The 18,247-nt window shown below is 40.1% G+C and overlaps 1 protein-coding gene across 1 annotated transcript in view; it reads left to right on the top strand.

Moving 5' to 3' along the window:
- Positions 1 to 18,247, top strand: part of RAD51B (RAD51 paralog B) — an 888,004-nt gene that overhangs the window by 731,769 nt on the left and 137,988 nt on the right. Inside the window, 1 exon segment of the mRNA XM_027843747.1 lies at positions 4,519 to 4,622. Coding sequence (XP_027699548.1) covers positions 4,519 to 4,622 — 104 coding nt within the window.

The following is an 18,247-nucleotide window of genomic DNA, read 5'->3' as shown; positions in this document are numbered from 1 at the left end:
TTGTACATAGTAACAGCCACATTGTGCAATGACCGACTTTGATAGACTTAACTCTTCATAGCAATGCAAGGATCCAAGACAACTCCAAAAGACTCATGATGGAAAATGCTATCCACATCCAGAGAAAGAACTATGGAGTCTGAATGCAAATGGAAGCATACTATTTGTTCTCCTTTTCTTTTGTTGTTTTGTTTTATTGCTTCATTCTCGTGGTACCTCCCATCAGTTCTAATTCTAATTCATATCATGACTAATATGAAAATATGCTTAATATAAATGTATAAGTACAGCCTATATCAGATTGCATTCTGCCTTGGGGTAAGAGAGGGGTGAGATGGGGAGAAAATTTAAAACTCAAAAATTTATGGATATGAATGTTGAAAACTAAAAATAAACCAATAAATCAATAAAGACCTAAACTAAAAAACAAACAAACAAGCAAAAAAACCATCCCCTCTCCTTCCATGAGTTCATTTAAGTCCAGATAGCATGTGTAGGAATTTTCATTCAATTTTTTCACATTTCCTCTTTCCTAGTCTTGATTAAAAAAAAGAAAAAGCTTTTCAATCTGGAATGAGATGAGGGTCAGGACAGCCAACTGTACTTGGCCTTAAACCTTTGTCTCACAGGTGCTTGAGTGTCCCTGGTTTGTTTGCACATTTGCTGTTCTAAAATGTAAGAATTTGGCTTTTGGAGTGGGGACTTTGCTGAAGATTAGCTTTGCTCTCTGAGAACTGTCTTGCACCATAGCCATAAATTGAAATATTTTCAGAGGAGGAGATTTCCCATCAGAGGCCGGCCTCTCCCTCCTACAGGCTCCTGCACAAGCTCCTTCCAAATGCTGACGCAGCCTGATATAAGTGGGTTTATGATTTGGGAAAACCAAGTATATATAATAGTGAAGATCTTGATTGCTCAAGGACCCAACCAAGGCTCAGCATATTTGTAAGCTGGGATAGCCCTTTGGCTTAAGCGAAAGATTGGCTTTCTTGCCCAAGTCTTACCACCCCCCCCCATCTTTCTCTTCACCCCTAGCAAAGTATGGACTTGATATCAAAGATAGCTCCTACAACCCAAATTTCTAGAGTTTTAGCTACACCAGTGGTGAATTCTACTACCCTGACTATTATTAACAAAAGTTAAAATATTAAAGGACAATGACCAAACTGCTCGTCTTCTCTGGTTTAAATTGTATGTTTCATATTCATCACCATCATTGTCGTTTAAATGTATCTAGTTATCTTCATCTAAAAGGTTACCAAGGACCTTTTGTTACCTGGAGGCAAATATTACTATTCAAATTTTACAGATGGAAAAACAATCAGAGCAAGTTATATGATTTACTGAAAGTCCCTAAGAGAGACACTGAGGATTCTGGGAACTATGTCTAAGATATCAATTACAGGTCAGATCCTGCTATGGTAAAAAATCTTTGGTTAATGAAAAGATTTTTAAAGCCCCAGTTCATTTATTTTTAGCAACACTGGGCACAATAAAATACTAAAATATGCTTTGGGCAATTCTAAACCCCTCAGCCAAAAAGAATTATACCTCTAGTTTTGCAACTTCAGTTTGGTTTAGAAGAGCAAATTCACAGGTCCAAAGGTCTGGAGATGGAAGGACTTTGGAAGTCATCTATTACACACCCTTCTTTTTGCAAATGAAGAAGCAGACTTAGAGTAACAAAGTTAAGTGACTTGTTCAAGGTAACACAAGTAGCGAGGAAGGGAGCAAGGATTCAGATTCAGGTCCTACAGCTTTCAAGTTCAGCACTCTCCCCACTGGGCATAACAGGTTCAGTTTTATATTTCACGGTCAGGTCAGTTAGGTCATTGACATAGGACACTGTGTTGCTCAACTCAGCAATGTAAGTCTGGGTTAAATTTTTTCTGAAAAACAAATAAATTCCTCCTTGCGTCAGTTTCTTCCATGGAAAATGAAGATGATTTCTGTTACTTCTTTATAGAAATATTTGGAATTCAAGAGAGTAAAAATAATTAAAAAAAAAACATTGAGTTTCCTGGTTGGAAAAGTATTAGACAAAAGATGTTACTAAATACTAGTACCGGGGATTCAACTTCACATACTTGCTTATATGCCTTTGTTGAGAGGGTTACTAAGTTTATAATTGAGCCATTATTTCAAAAAGTGAAATAATATGTCTGTTCTCTCCCTATTTCCTGCCCTCAACTGACCTCCACCAACCCTTCCTCATCCCTTCAACAATTTCCCAATGTTTTCTTAAAATTCAAGTCACTGTTACATAAAGTCAAATCAGAAACATCCTTCCTCTTAGTTCTGTCCAGCATTGTCAATCATACATCCAGGGTCTGTTCGGTTCCAAGCCACCTGATTTGTGTGGGGCCAGTACGGCTCGCTGAATCAGGTTAAGCAGCTTGCCAAACTGGGACACGTATTGCATTTCTGAAAACCCCTTGCCCTCATTTATCAGCGTGCATCAAAACAGAGGAAGCTAAACACTTGCCTGAGGGATGTGCAGAGTTCAGATGTGTGATAAGATACTGACATCACACCCTTAGTGTTTTTCCAAAGACCAGTCATCCATAAGAATTTTTAGTCTTGCTTGGGGCCTAGTATCAGCTGAGAAGGCAGAGCAAGAGACTTGGTTAATTTGAGAGATGTCTTTGTCATTTTTTAAGAGTCTGTCATCTTTACTCTTGTAGTAGTATAACATTTTTAAGTCTTCACTGTTGGAAATGTCTCCTCAAGTTTGCTTGCCAGTATTTCAGTAATGGCAGTTGGTGCTGGGGAAAGCATTGTCCTTTGGATAAACCCTAACTCACCCACTCAGAGACCATCGAGCAGTTTTACCCTATCTCCTATGACTAAAGTAAGGGGCAGTAGAAAGAGTGCTGGAATGTCCTTAGAATTGTTTCCTCATCTGTGAAATGGGTGAGTTGGACGAAAAGACTTCAAAGTCCCTTCTACTTCGAAGCCTATGATTCTATGACCCTGTGATTCCTGAGTATGACTTCATCTTTCTATCCCATGGGGTTAAGAGACTCATAGATTACTATTATCCCTGTCCCCTCCAAAACAAAATCATGATCAACTGATTTAAGTTTTCTAGTAAATTAGGGTAACAGGAAAAACCAAATGGATAAAGAATATTCCTGGACTATTTATAGAGTTGAATGGGCAGCCCATTAAGCAGGTCCATCATTACATAAATTAAGCTCAGGATTGGGTCATTATGGATTAGAGGACAGATCTATAAAGGTTTTATTACAAATCCTAATTTATAGACAGCCTTTATGAGACCTGATAAAGTTAAGGATTATTTCTGATTCAAAAGATAAATATGTTAGACAGACTAGACATGTAAAGTGACTGGAGTTGGGGTAAAGGGAAAGGACTATTCTGGTTTCTGAACTTAAGAAATCTCAAGGAACTTCAAATACATGTGCTGTCTACAATGATATGGAAAATCATATCAAATTATTTAGCTATGGAGGTTTTTATCCAAACTAATCCCATAAACACTTATTAATCACCTACTCGGGGCAAGGCACTGTGCTGGACGTTAAAGATATGGAAGGGAAACATGAAAAGTAGTCCCTGCCTTCAAGGAACTTGCATTCCTCTGTGGGGATACAACATGTAAATAGATATATACACGTGATACTTTAAGGAAGGAGAAAGCACTAACAATTAAAAGAATCAGGTAGCTAGGTGGCGCAGTGGTTAGAGCTCTGGGCCTAGATTCAGAAAGACCTGAATTCAAATCTAACCTCAAATACTTTATAGCTGTGGAAGCCTGGAAAAGTCACTGAACTTCAGTTTACCTCAGTTTTCTCATCTGTAAAATGGGGATAATAGAAGCACCTACCTCCCAGGTAGGAAGATCAAATGAGATAATAATTACTATATAATGTTAGCCATGATCATCATTATTATTAATTAGGAAAGGTTTACCATAAGAAATTACATGTGAGGGGAACCATAACCTGAACTTCATTCTATGGGTTGTTATGCCATAATGCCAAAATAATGCCTGCTTTTATAAAGTTGTAGAGTAGACGGATGGTGTCAGTGGTTTTAAGTATAAATGCCTGGATAGTGATTAGAAGGTATACTTGGCATTTGTGTGATTGTTTTCGTGGTGGCTAAACTCAAGAACCATAGTATTTACTTTGAATCTAGGCAATGTGGTGCATGATGGTTTAAAGATAAGCTTTAGAATGAGGAAAACTTGGGTTCAAGTTTTAACACATATTAGTGGTAAGATCTTAGACAAGTCATTGCCTTGGGTGATGCTCTAAGATCTACCTATCATAAAGTGACGGAGGAGTTGCTCATCTGCTTTGGTGCAGAACGGCTCCATACTATGAGTTCCTTACACTGATGAAATCTCAAGTCTGAATACCGCCCCATCCAAAAAAAATTCTTCAACTTGTTAACTTTGTGGCTATCAGCATAATCCCTGCAGGTGCTTTCTAAACAATGAATAAAAAATGGACTTATATCTATACATGTCCAATTTTTGGTTAATTTCAGGTACTTCTGGATCCAGTTATGTGACAGCTGCTCTAGGGAACACTTGGAGTCACAGTGTGAACACCAGGCTGATTCTCAGATACCTTGACTCGAAGAGAAGACAGGTAAACCCCTTGTCTGTAATGTATCTTATATTCATTCCCTTGTTTGTATTACATTTCCACAATGCTAGAGCCAGTCCTCATAACATCTCACCTGCCTCCTATTTGGTCTCTTTACCTCTACTTTCCTCTTTTTTCTCACACTGTACAGTACTGTCTCATCAAACTTGCTAATACACAGTTCTGATTACATAGGTCAACACTCAAAAACTCCATTGATCCCTCATTAATAATAGCTAAGTATATAGCATTTACTATGTGCCAGATACTTTGATTATCTCATTTGATCCTGACAGCAACCCTAGGAGATAGGTGGTATTATTATCCCCATTTTACAGAAGAAGAAACTGAGGCAAAATAGAGTGGTTCGGTGACTTGTCCTGAATCATAAAACAAGTAAATATGTGAAGCTGGATTTGAACTCGGGTCCTCCTGACTACAGGCCTGGGACTCTATCCACTGTGCCACCTACAAAACAAATTCCAAACAAAACTCTCCACGATCTGGTTGCAACCTACCTTTCCATACTCACATTCTTTTGAGTAAGGCAAGGGGGGAAAGGAAGGGAAGGAAATAAACATTTATTAAGCACCTACTGTGTGCCAGGGAGCTAGAGTAGGAGGACAGTAGCAGTTGAGGGGATGAAGCAAGGCTTTCTCTTAAAGGAAGAGAGGAATTCTCTAAGGTGGAGATGAGTAAAGAGCGAAGTACAGGTCTGTGGACAGCCAATAGAAAGGTAAAGAAGAAACACCCTCCTATGTTTGTTTCCTCTCTTCATGTCCTGCTCATTCTCCACCCCTTGCAATCTGTCTTTTGACTCCATCACTCAACTGAAACTGCTCCCTCTAATTTTACCAATGATCTCTTAATTTCCAAATCCTATGAGTTTTTCCAATCCTCATCCTTCTTAACTGTCAGCCACTTTTGACACCCTTGACCACACCTTCCTTCTCTCTCCTTCCTCAGCTTTTGTGGCTTTGCTGGTTCTCCTGGTTCTCCTCCTGCCTGTTTGACAGCATGTTCTCTATCTTCTTGGAAGGATCATCATTGAGTTCCCACCTCCTAAGTGCAAGTGGCCCCAGGGCTGTCCCAGTCCTTCTCTTCTTTCCCTAGACTCTTTCTTTTGGTGATTCCATCAACATCCCAGATTACTCTCAAAGGATGATAATGATGAAGCATTTATTAAGCACTTACTATGTGCTATGCAGTGTGCTAAGCATGGGGTAGGAGTGGGAGTGGGAGTGTATGATACAAATGAAAGTGTGCAAGACAGTCACTGTCCCCAAAAATCTTACCTTCTACAAGGGGAAGTTAGAGCTATAAGGATTGGGAGGAAGGGAGGAATGTGTGCGGCAGCATCATGATTTGGAAACAATTGATAAGTGAAGTGGAGGTCGGTTGGAAATTGAGAGGATGCCCATCAATTGGGGAATGACTGAACAAGTTGTGGTATATGAATGTAATGGAATACTATTATGCTGTAAGAAATGATGAGCAGGCAGACTTCAGAAAAACCTGGAAAGACTTGTATGGTCTGATGCTGAGTGAAGTGAGCAGAACCAGGAGAACTTTGTACATGGTAACAGCCACATTGTGCTTTGATAGACTTAACCCTCCTCGGCAGTACAAGGATCTAAGACATCTCCAAAGGCCTCATGATGGAAAATGCTATCCACATCCAAAGAATGAACTATGGAGTTTGAATGCAGATGGAAGCATTCCAATTGCTATTTTTTTCTTCTGTTGTGTTTTGTTTCCTCTTTATGGTGGTTCCTCCTATTGGTTCTAATTCTTCCTTACAACATCACTAATGTGAAAATATGTTTAATAGGAATGTGTGTGTATATATACATACATACATACATACATACATACATATATATATATATATATATATAGTACCTCTATCAGATTACGTGCTGTCTGGGGAGGGAGGTGGGGAGGGAGGGGGAGAAAAATTTAATACTCAAAAGCTGATGGAAGTGATTGTTGATAAATCAAAATAAATTAATTAAAAAAAAGGGAAAACTAACCTATCAGAGCCCAGTGTCCAAGATTCAAGTGGGAGAAGGGTGAAAAAGATGAGGATAATAGCCAGAGTATAGGGATTATGGTTTGGAAGTGGCCTGATCTCCAGGGCTGCATCACCAAATGTTGGACATTTTCATTTGGATATCTCATCTGTATCACAAACTCATTATTCTTTCCCTTTAAACTCCACCTATTCCTCTACCTTTCCAAACTCCCCTATTTCTGTTAAGGGCATTACCTTTTACTTTACTTCACTTTACTTTCAGTCACCCAGGTTCACAAGTTTGTAATCATCCTGGACTCTAAACTCCCCTATCAAGTCAATTGCTAAATTTTGTTCATCCTTTCACCTGGATTTGGATTATTACAATACCTTCCTGAAACACAGGTCTGACCATACCACCCTTTTGTACACGAAGTTAAAATGGGTCACCATTGCCTTTAGGATAACCTGCACATTTCTTTATTTGGCCTTCAAAATCCGCCCCCCACAACTTTCCGGACTTATAGCACATTCTGCTCTCAGGTCAAGGTAGCCTGTTTGCTCTTCCTTGAACATTATGCTCTATTTCCCATCTGCATACCTTTGAAAGGTTTGTCCTCCTCACACCCAGAATCCACTGCCCTTCCATACTTAACGTTTCTTCAAGGTTCTGCTCAGGTTACAATTCCTATACAAGGCTTTTCCTGAACAGTACCCCCACCCCCTTCCTAGTTAGTGCTCTCCCCATCCTTATCCCTAGAACTTATATTGAATTTATTTTACATATACTTTGTATATAATTTTTCTTTTATTTATGTACATGTTGTCCTCTCTCCCCAGGTTCCCTCCCCCCAGTAGCCTGTAGTCTTCTTGAAGACAGGAACTATTTTTCATTTTTTCTTTTCATGCAGTAAAAGCTTAATAAATGCTTAGTAAAAGGTGTTAAATACTGCACAATTTTCTGAACTTCTGATCAGAGAAACACATACAGCATTCCACATTCAGGGCCTGACTATATTTTCAAAGTCAACTAAGGACATCTACATACTCATTATTCTCAATATTCATATTTTTCTTTATTAAGTCTCGCAGATCCGTAACATATTTTGTGATAGCCAGACTGATGGGCTTTTTTTTTGTTCATTTGTTTTAAGAAAAAGAAAGTGGGGGAACAGAAAGTAGAGACTTCAAGGAATAGCTAGGAAGACATTGAAGTTATCCAGGTTTGACTTTTTTGTGGATGATGATGATGGCAGCCATCTCTTAGATGGAAAGAAGTGTCAGGAGACTTGCTTTAACACCTTTCAATGGCTTCCCCCTCTCATCTGCCAGCTCACTACCCTCACCTCCCACATACATACAAACACATTTTTTTTCTTTTAAGGACAAGGATGTTGCATGCTACTATTCAACTGCTTTGCCTTCCCAAGTTCCACTTTCTGCAGGACCAGCCTGCTGGAAATACACTGTGAGGGCAGGAGAAGGGCTCTCTTCTACATTCTCTTGAAAACTTAATTAGAATCAGTTCCTGGAAAGGGCCCTGACTGCTAGATTCAAGTAATGCCAACTGAGGGAAGGGTCCACCAGCTGTTTTGAGTAAGGGTAGGAGAGGAACCTTTGACTGGTGGATAAGGAAGCATTGCCTCTTTCCATTACAGTTCAAGGTATCATATGATGAAGGGAATAATACTTGTATGTGTCTTGACTTACACTAACTGTGGTGGATTAGTATAAGATTTCATGATTCTGGTTAAAGAAGAAATTAAATCTTCTTCCATCATCTCCAGGTTAGCAGAGGGTGCATCCTCCTTCTCCCCCCACTTCCACTCCCCCACCCTCAATAGAAAGAACTAGAACACTAGAACAGATGATTTCTCCAATTCATTGAGATTCAAAATTTTTTTTTTGTCCTTGCCCTTCTCCTTTCCAAAAGGGGATTGGGTCTCAGTTGTTCTGACTCAGATATAAATCCCCTTATCCTTACAAAAATTCCCACAAGTCATAATGCTTTGTGCCTCATTTATGGGACCATCCCCTTTCCAGTATTCAGGTATGTAGGGAATTATTTTATAGTCATGTTAGGATCTAGTCTAAGAAGAAGCTTCATTATGTGTCAGGGAAATTCAGGGGAAGAGGAGACCTTTATTTAAGTGCAACACTCTGCAGTAATGCCAAAGAGAACACAGAATTCCAGTCAAGTACATTGCTTTGGTTATAAATGTTCTCTACCTTTTCAGAGTTGCTCATGTGTGAAATCCAACCCCCTGGCCTCCCTCTCTTCTTTCCTCCCCCAACACTCCTACAGTCAAAGCATCCCCAAGAGAGGGTAACCAGATTAGAAACATGGCAAAAAGGGACAGGTAGAATGTTAACTCTGGAAGAATTTTTTTTTTCAGGACACCAAGCAAAAGTGTGGGATTATACAATATCTGGTCAATTTAGTCGAGGTGTGGCTTGCCAGAAAGGTGCAGTATTTAAGTCTGAATAAATAAATGTGGTGAGCCATGTTCCATGCAGAGCATGTAGATTGGTACCATCCTTAGTGTTGTCTAAAGGAAATAGAGCACATGCCAAGGTAGACAATTCCTAGTTCTACCTTTGCATTCAGAAAAAAAGATAGAAAATTGATGATTTCCAAAATACTTCTTAGGCAAAGTGGATAGAGTCCTGGGCCTGGATTCAAGAAGATTTGAATTCAAATTTGGACTCAAGACAATTACAAGCTGTGTGACCCTGGGCAAGTCACTTAACCCTGTTGACTTCAGTTTTTTCATCTGTAAAATGAGCTGGAGAAAGAAATGGCAAACCCCTCCCCAAATAGGGTTACAAAGAGGTGGGCACAACTAAACAACAACAGGGTACTTCTTGAGAAACTGTTTTCAAAACAGGGTGAGCCTGGCTAGCAAATCATCACTTTTTAATATTATGAGTTAGGTGAATATATGCAGAAAGAGACTTTGATTAGAGCGTCCCAAATAAAAATGTATTTGCACAGTTGCCCCACGATCCTAAATGGAAGTTCCACTTCAAAGCCCCCTTTTGCCCCCTGGCAGAATGTATGCTACCTGCACAGATAGAAGGTCTTTCTAGGAAACCTGACATAGAGAAATGGGAGATTCTGAGCCACGTAGCCCATCCTTCTATTTCCATGATACCTTCTAAACATCAGAGGCTCAAAAGTTAGTGCTTGGGTACACCCCCATAGGCTCTAGGTGATGTCCATTTTAATTAGCAGTTCATTCTGTCAGAGCTTGCCCTAGTTCTCCAACCTGACTGGTTCTGTTTTTATACACAGTCTCTCTGGAGACCAATTTCTTTGGGCAATGACCCTTTCTGCTCCCAACAGCTAAATAGTCTGGAAAAAAAAAGATTCAATTCAATTCCATCAGTATTTAGTAACTCCTATATGCAAAGTACTGTGCTAAACAATAATGATACATTAGCAGAAATGAGACAGTTTCTGCCAACAGAGAACTTACTTCGGTTGGGGGGGTGGGGAGGTGTGGATTGAATACAACACATACCCAGATAAGTAAATAGAAGATACTTTGAGGAAAGAAAGAACATTAACAACTGGAGCAGACTGAAAAAAGACTTCTTGGAGGAGATGAAACCTGAGCTGAACTTTGAAGGAAGCTGTGCAAAGGCATGGAATGTCAGTTCTAGGAAAGAGTCAGTGGATAGTGCTCTGGACTGGAATCGGGAAAACCTGAGTTCAGATGAGGCATCAGTCACTTGCTAGCTGTGTGACTCTGGGCATATCGCTTAACCTGTGGCTGTCTCTGTCTCCTCATCTGTAAAATGTAAAATAGCACCTACCTCTCAGGGTTGTGTGAGGACCAAATAAGATAATGGTTTTTTTATTAATTTATTTTGATTTATCAACAATCACTTCCATAAGCTTTTGAATTTTAAAATTTTTCTTCCCCTCTCTCTCCTCCTCCCTCCCCAAGATGGCGTGCAGTCTTATATAGGCTGTACATATATATATTCCTATTAAACATATTTTTGAATTAGTGACATTGTAAGGAAGAATTAGAACCAATAAGAGGAACTACCAGAAAGAGGAGACAAAACACAACAGAAGAAAAAAAAATAGCAAATATTATGCTTCAATCTGCATTCAAACTCCATAGTTCTTTCTTTGGATGTGGATAGCATTTTCCATCATGAGACCTTTGGAGATGTCTTAGATCCTTGCATTGCTGAGAAGGGCTAAGTCTATCAAAGTTAGTTATCAAACAACGTGGCTATTACCGTGTACAACGTTCTCCTGGTTCTGCTCACTTCACTCAGCATCAGTCCACACAAGTCTTTCCAGGTTTTTCTGAAGTCTGCCTGTTCATCATTTCTTACAGCACAATAGTATTCCATTACATTCGTATATAACAACTTGTTCAGCCGTTCCCCAATTGATGGGTATTCCCTCAATTTCCAATTCTTTGTCACCACAAAAAGAGCTGCTATAAATATTTTTGTACATGTGGATTCTTTTCCCTTTGTTATGATATCTTTGGGATATAGCCCTAGAAGTGCTATTGTTGGGTCAAAGGGTATGCACATTTTTATAGCCCTTTGGGCATAGTTCCAAATTGCTCTCTGAAATGGTTGGATCATTTCACAACTCCACCAACAATGCATTAGTGTTCCAGTTTTCCCACATCTTCTCCAACAGTTATCATTTTCCTGTTTTGTCATGTTGGTCAATCTGATCAAATAAGATAATGTTTATAAAATGTTTTGCAAACCATAAAGTGTTATAGAAATGCTAGCTAATATGAAGTAAATATAGGAAGGTAGGTGGGCACCATACTGTGAATGGCTTTAAATGCCAGGTTGAGGAATTTATATTTTATCCTGGAAATAATACAGATCTATTGAAGATTTTTGAGTAGGGTAATGACATGTTCACATCTGTATTTTTGGGATAGAATTAATCTGACAGTTTTGTGGATTGGTAAAGGAAAAGACTAGAATCAAGTAATCTAATCAAAGGGCAATTGCAATAGTCCATACAAGAAATAATAAGAGACCTAACCAAGGTACTATCCTAGTGAGTTAGGAGAAGAAGGTATGAAATAGGTGATGCAAATGTCATCAATAGACTTAGCAAGTAATTGGACATGGAATATAAGGAAAGGGAAGAATCAAGGATGATTTCAAGGTTGTAAACCTGGGAGCGTGGAAGGATAGTGGAGGCCTTAAAAGAAATAAGTAAGTTTGGAGGGGAGACAGTTTTAGGAAGTAAAATACTGAGCTCTGTTTTAGCCATGTTGAATTTGAGATGTCTGTAGGATATCTAGGTATGTGTTGTCTAGCAGGCCATTGGTGACACAAGACTGAAGCTAAGGAGGGAGAGTAGACTGCAATATGTAAATTTGGGGCTCATCTGCCTAGACACACTCATTAAACCCGTGGGAACTAATGAGATCACTGAGAGAAAGAATAGGACTCATTATAGAGACTTAGGAGACATTCATGCTTAATGGATAGGAAGGAGATAGATGATGATGATAATCTGACGAAGGTGATTGAGAAGAAACACTCAGACAAGAGAGGAGGAGTCTCTTGACTGAAGTGTCATGAAAGCCAAAGACAGAGAGAATATTTAGAAGGATACAAAGGTCAACAGTGTCAAAAACTGCAAGAAAGGTCAAGGTGGAGAAAAGGCCAATGGGTTTGATGCTTAAAAATTCAGATTTAAAAGGTCAAATTTGAACTCAGGTCTTCCTGACTCCAGGCTCAGCACTCTATCCACTGAGCCACCTAGATTAATATAATTAATCTATATTATTAATATAATTAATCTCCCCAGCTGAGATTAGATTAATTATATTTGTAGTGGACCAAGTTGGCATGATTGTGTGAATTTCTCTTTAGCAATTTACCTAATTAAACTTCAGAGAGAGCAATTTCAGTCCAGTGGTGGGGTTGAAAGCTATATTGCATGGACTGAAAAGTGAATGGGAAATGAAGAAATGAAGGTACAAATATAGAACAATAAATATGAAGTATTTTTTCTAGGAGTTTGGCTGTGAAAAAGAGAATATCTATAAATATTCATATCCACATATCCACATACACATGAAAATAAATTATCTATATATGTCAATATGTCTCTGTCTACCCATGGAGGCAATAGAGAGGGACCTGGTGGATAAGGAGACACTGAAGATAAGGGAGAGGGAATGATCAAAGGAACAAGTTTCTGAAGGAATATGGGAGAGAATGGGATAAAGGACACAACTGGAGGGATGGCTTTGGTGAGAAGGGCTGTATCTTCCTTAGAGGATGAGACAGGGGAAAAGAAAATGGGAGACTATGTGGAGTGGTTTTGATTTATGGAGTAAAATTCATAGTACATTGCCTCAATTTTCTTAGTAAAGGATGAGATCATTTCATTCTTGGTCATAGGGAGAAGGTGATATAGAGATTTGATGAAAAAAGAGAAGGTTCAAGAAAGCAGTTATGGGAAGTATACCAGAGAGTCAATCAGGGCCCAACTGAGATTGTTGTTCAGTTGTTCATTGTGACCCTGTGGACCATATTGTCTGTGGCAAAGATACTAGACTGGTTTGCCTTTCTTCCTCCAGTAGATTAAGGCAAACAGAGATTAAGTGACTTGTCCAGAGTCACACAACTATTAAGTGTCTGAGGCCAGATTTGAACTCAGGTCTTCCTGACTCCAAGCTCGGTGCTCTATTCACTGAGCCACCTAGCTACCTCCCCAACTGAGATTAGATTAGTTATATTTGTAGTGGACCAAGCTGGCATAACTGTGTGACTTTTTCTTTAGTAGCAATTGAGTAGGAGGAGAGAAAACAGATGGTGGCAGGAATGAGGCTAGTAATCTAGGGTTTGGGGTTGCTAGAATATGAAAGGTGATATGGCAGGGGTAAAGGGATTCAAAAGATAGGAGAATAACATTTTTTAAACTAACCAACCATAGGGAAAAGACTACAAAGCCAGGAGATGGAGTACCTTGTTTGTGGAACAGCCAGGAGGCCAGGGTCATTGGACTGAAGAGTACATGTTAGAGAGTAATGTATAAGAAGATTGGAAAGGTAGGAGGGGCTAGGTTGTGAAGGACTTTGAATGCCAAACAAAACATTTTGTATTGGATACTGAAGGCAGTAAGGGACCACTGGAGTTTATTTAGTGAAAAAGTGACATGGGTGTAAGATTCCACACTTCATTTGTTGACTTGGAGCATGAAGACACTCTTACCTAATTAATTAAGGAAGATGGGAAATGCAGTATCATTAAGTTCTCCGATCAGATTAAAAAATGAACCTGATTCTAAAATAACAAATGATGAAAAGAGGTAGAGACAGAAGGAGAATAGCACTTGTAAATCTCAGACTGTATTATAAAGCACCAGTCATCAAGGCCATCTGGTAATGGTTAAAAAACAGAGTGGTAAATCAACAGAATGGACTAGACCAGGGCGAATCAGAAACAATGGAACTCAATAACTGAGCATCCAATGAGCCAGGAAAAAATAATCTGAGCTATACCCAGAATGGAAGTGATTTAGTGTTAAGGTTGCCCAGTGCCATCAAATATACTTCTTTAGGGACAGGGAATCAGAAGCAAGCTTATCTGGCACAATTCAGATCAGCAGCATTGGATTGGAGCTGACTTCATGGTTGTCCTTACTTGCTCCCCACACTGGAACACTGCTGCATAGGAGAGCCTGAGAAGCACAAGCCACAAACTTTGTTGGACACAGACACCTGGGAACACCCTTCACACCTCACAATGACAGTTCAATGGGGAACACCCAAGGCCAAATACCCAAAGTGCTACTCTGTGCCTCCCAACCTTTGCCAATCTCTCCTTACTAAGCCCTCCACTAACTCTCACTGGAGTGTCTGGCTCTCACCAGAACATTCCATAACTGCAGTCCTCTCTCTCATCTCCAAGGCTGGCCAGTCCTTGTGGTTGTTTGTCCTTGTTGTCAAAGAGGACCAATGACATCAGGAGGGTGATGTCTTGACTTGCATGTGAATTGGATTTGAGTGAGGCAGAGCTGGACACAGTCATCAACCTCACTCTCTCCTCTAGTCATTGAATTGGCAGTGGTCAGGGATTCAGTTGGTGACCTTGGTCTTTCTAAATTACAATTTTCTTTCCCAGATCTCAGTTTCTCAGAGGCAACACCCATTTACTGCATCCATTAAATCACTTACTTACACAATCACTTTCTTTCTTGTTCCCCAGACCTCCTAAATTGTTTGGTACAGTGGTTCTCAAATTGTGGTCTGGGGACCCCTGTTCAACCCCAAGACCCTTTGAAAGGGTCTTTGAAGTTAAAACTATTTTCATAGTAATACTAAAATATTTTAATTTCTAATATGGTAAATATTGGTAGATATAACTCATAAATAAAAGCTCTTTGGTAGGGGGTGGGGAATTCTCAGTGATTTTAAGAGTATAAAGGGGTCCTGAAACCAAGAAGAGTATGAACTGCTGCTCTAAAAGAATTAAATGTTTTTGTTTTTGTTTTTTCATCTTTGTTTAAATGTTCTTTGCTACAAGGAAGAGTTTAGTTGAGACAAGGGGAGTTTGGGGAAATGATAGTGATGGAAAAGCAGAAGACAACAGTAAAACCTTTTACCTAGCACAAGTTTGTACACTGTCAGCTTCCACTGACCTCAAGTGATCCCCACAGCAACCAGAGCAGCCCTGGGTGTCATACTATGCAAGCCAGGCCTCATCCTTGCTACTGCCTCACAGCTCCTCAACACCATTTAAAATAATGGAATCATTAGATGTAGGAAGGGATCTTGGAGGTCTTTTAGTGATTTTTTTTTCTAGATAAATTTTATAGTTAAATAAACTGAAGCCCAGAGAGGAGAAAGGATTTGCCCAAAGTCACACAGTGATTGGGGCAGATCCAGGACTAGACCCCAAGGTCCCCAGCAACCATCTAGTCCACGCTAAAAGAATCCCTGTGATGAGATGCCAGAGTTGTTGTTCAGGCTCTTCTTAAAGAGTGTAAGCCATTCCATTTTTGGTCAATTCTATTTGTTAGGGAAGCTTTTCCTGACATAAAGCCAGAATTTGTCTCTTTGCACCTTCACTTACTGCTCTCAGTTCTGCTCTCTTTGGCCTAACAAAACTTGTCTAACCCATTCTCCAAAGAGTGAGGCTGATGACTCTGCACAGCTCTGCCTCAGTTAAGTCCATTTTACTTGCAAGTCAAGTCATCACCCTCCTGATGTCATTGGTCCTCTTGGAGAACAAAGGACAAACAACAACCTGTGAAAATCTGTGAGTAGTAGTAGTAGTAGTAGTAGTAGTAGTAGTAGTAGTAGTAGTAGTAGCTGCTCCACTGAGGACCCAACAGGCCAGTTCCAGTTGGGCAATAGCTGCTATTTATTTCTTTCCTTCCTTGCTTCCTTCCTTCCTTCTTTCCTTCCTTCCTTCCTTCCTTCCTCCCCTCCCTCTGTCCATATGGGGAGTCATACCTGTAAATGGGTGCTATATCCAAAAGAATATAAATTTTGATCACTTATACTTTACAAGATATCTTGGAGTTTGGGGGCTAGATTTTTTTTCTTCCCTACTTATTTATTCTGTAATTTCCCCCCAAAAAACTGGGACAGTTAACTCTTTGTCTTAGGTAGTTTTTATTTATGATTTCTAGAAGTATAGCTCTAAAAAAACCAGGCTTTGATAAAGCCCATTGGGAGTCAAATGGAGCTACTTGATTATGCTTTTAAACTTACCAAATCACTCTGGCTCTCATGATTAGCCAGTAATGGTCCCAGCCTAAGCCTCACTTGCTCATTGTTTGGGTTTTGATGGCTCAGAATGAGTGTAAATAGTAACTGTTTGCTGTTCTGGCCAGAAACCTTGAGGGTCTTCCCCTCCCAGATTGATTCTTTTGAGAAGGGAAACTAGGCCATCTTTTGCCTCAATTCTCAGCCAAATTGAGACCTAGGAAATACCTTAGCTTAAAAAGGCCAAGGTTTCCCACTGCATCCAGGGCCATCACCAGTCATCTTGACCTGTGTCTTGCCACAGGACTCCAAATGACTCTGGAGGAGAGAGTCAGGCTGATAACTTCATACAGCCCTGCCTCATTTAAATCCAATTCACTTGCAAGTCAAGGTATCACCCTCCTGTTGTCATTGGTCCTCTTCCAGAACAAAAGACAAACAACAACCACCCATCCTCCACACATTAGTTCTTCAGATTCTTGAAGAAAACTATATTATCCCCTACAGTCTTCTTTCCTACAGGATAAACATGACCAGTTCCTTCAACCAGTCCTCATATGTGGTAGACTTAAGTCCCTTTACCATCCTATTTGCTGTCTTCTGTCCTCTATTTTAAAAAAGGCTTCAGAAATTCTCTGCTACTTTGTGGTGAAGTACACTAGGTGGTTTTTGGGGTGTTCAGGGAGGACTGTCACCTCTGGTGTGAGGGCTTGCTGAACCCCTTTTCAGGGCTATTCATTTCCCTTTGATATCCACCTGGCATTCAGCTTTCACCTGTGGGTCCAAGAAGCTGTAGCATGCACAGAGCCCACACTCTGGTAAAGCTATCTTGGCAGAGGAGCTAAACCAGGTTGAGGGTAACCAACAGGTCTCAGACCTGTTGGTGAGTGAGGGGGATGTCCACCCCAAGCATGTGAAGACTTCCCCCAGTGAAATGGGTGAATGAGAACAATTTGTTCTGGTGGCCATGAAGGTGGCTATGTTGAGGTTTAGGGGTACTGGGACCCTGAAATAGCAAGAGCAAGAGTCATGGGTCCTGCCCAAAAGAATTCGACCTAAGCCTTCTTTCAGCCAAAGACAAGGTTTATTAGAACACCAATTGGGGTGAGTGAGATTCTTCGTAAGTCTGTGCTGTTGGCCAGATTTTAAGAATCTAAGCACCTTAATGGTGGCCAAGATGAATATCATATACAGAAAGACTGTGGGAGGGATCTAGGAGGGGCCAAGTAGTGTGAGGTGACTGTGAGGAGGGGTCTAGGGAGATCTGGATAGGAGTGGCCAGTAAGCTGGGGTGACTATGAGGTAGCAGGAGACCAGGGACCAGGACCACAGTGGCCAAGGAAGAATGGAGTCTAGATAGGATTAAGGGTGGGAAGTAGCTAGGGGCAATCAGACAATGAAGGGCTGGACTAGGTTAGAAGTAACAGAGAATTGGAGCTTGGGGCAGGGTCAAAGCTAGAATTCAAGGACAGTTGAAAAGACTATTAACTGGGAAGGGCCAGGGGCCCCAGGCTAACACTAGGGACCTGGGCCATGTGGGAAAGTCCAGGGCCTTTTAGGGGTCCATCATTAGCACCCCATCAACCCCATGATGTCATTGGTCCTCTTCTAAAACAAGGAGGAACAACAAATGCCCCAGGAAGACCACACCTTTCTATTGTTATTAAGTAAACAAGTGTCCCAGAGTAAGAAATTACCAACCTCTACTTTTCCTCCCTCTTCCCTTTGCTGGATAAACTTTTTTTTTATTAATTAATTTATTTTTAGTTTTCAACATTCACTCCATTCTTATTTTTAAGTAAGTATTTTCTTCAGTAAGTCTTGGACTTTCTTTTCCATTTGGCCACTTCTGCTTTTGAAGGCATTCTTCTCCTTATTGTTTTTTT

The sequence above is a fragment of the Vombatus ursinus genome, unplaced genomic scaffold, assembly GCF_900497805.2.
Source record: "Vombatus ursinus unplaced genomic scaffold, bare-nosed wombat genome assembly UNPS02014926.1, whole genome shotgun sequence".
Lineage (NCBI taxonomy): Eukaryota > Metazoa > Chordata > Mammalia > Diprotodontia > Vombatidae > Vombatus > Vombatus ursinus.
The sequence above is the reverse complement of the archived record's forward strand: the minus strand, read 5'-3'. Positions and strand labels throughout refer to the sequence as shown.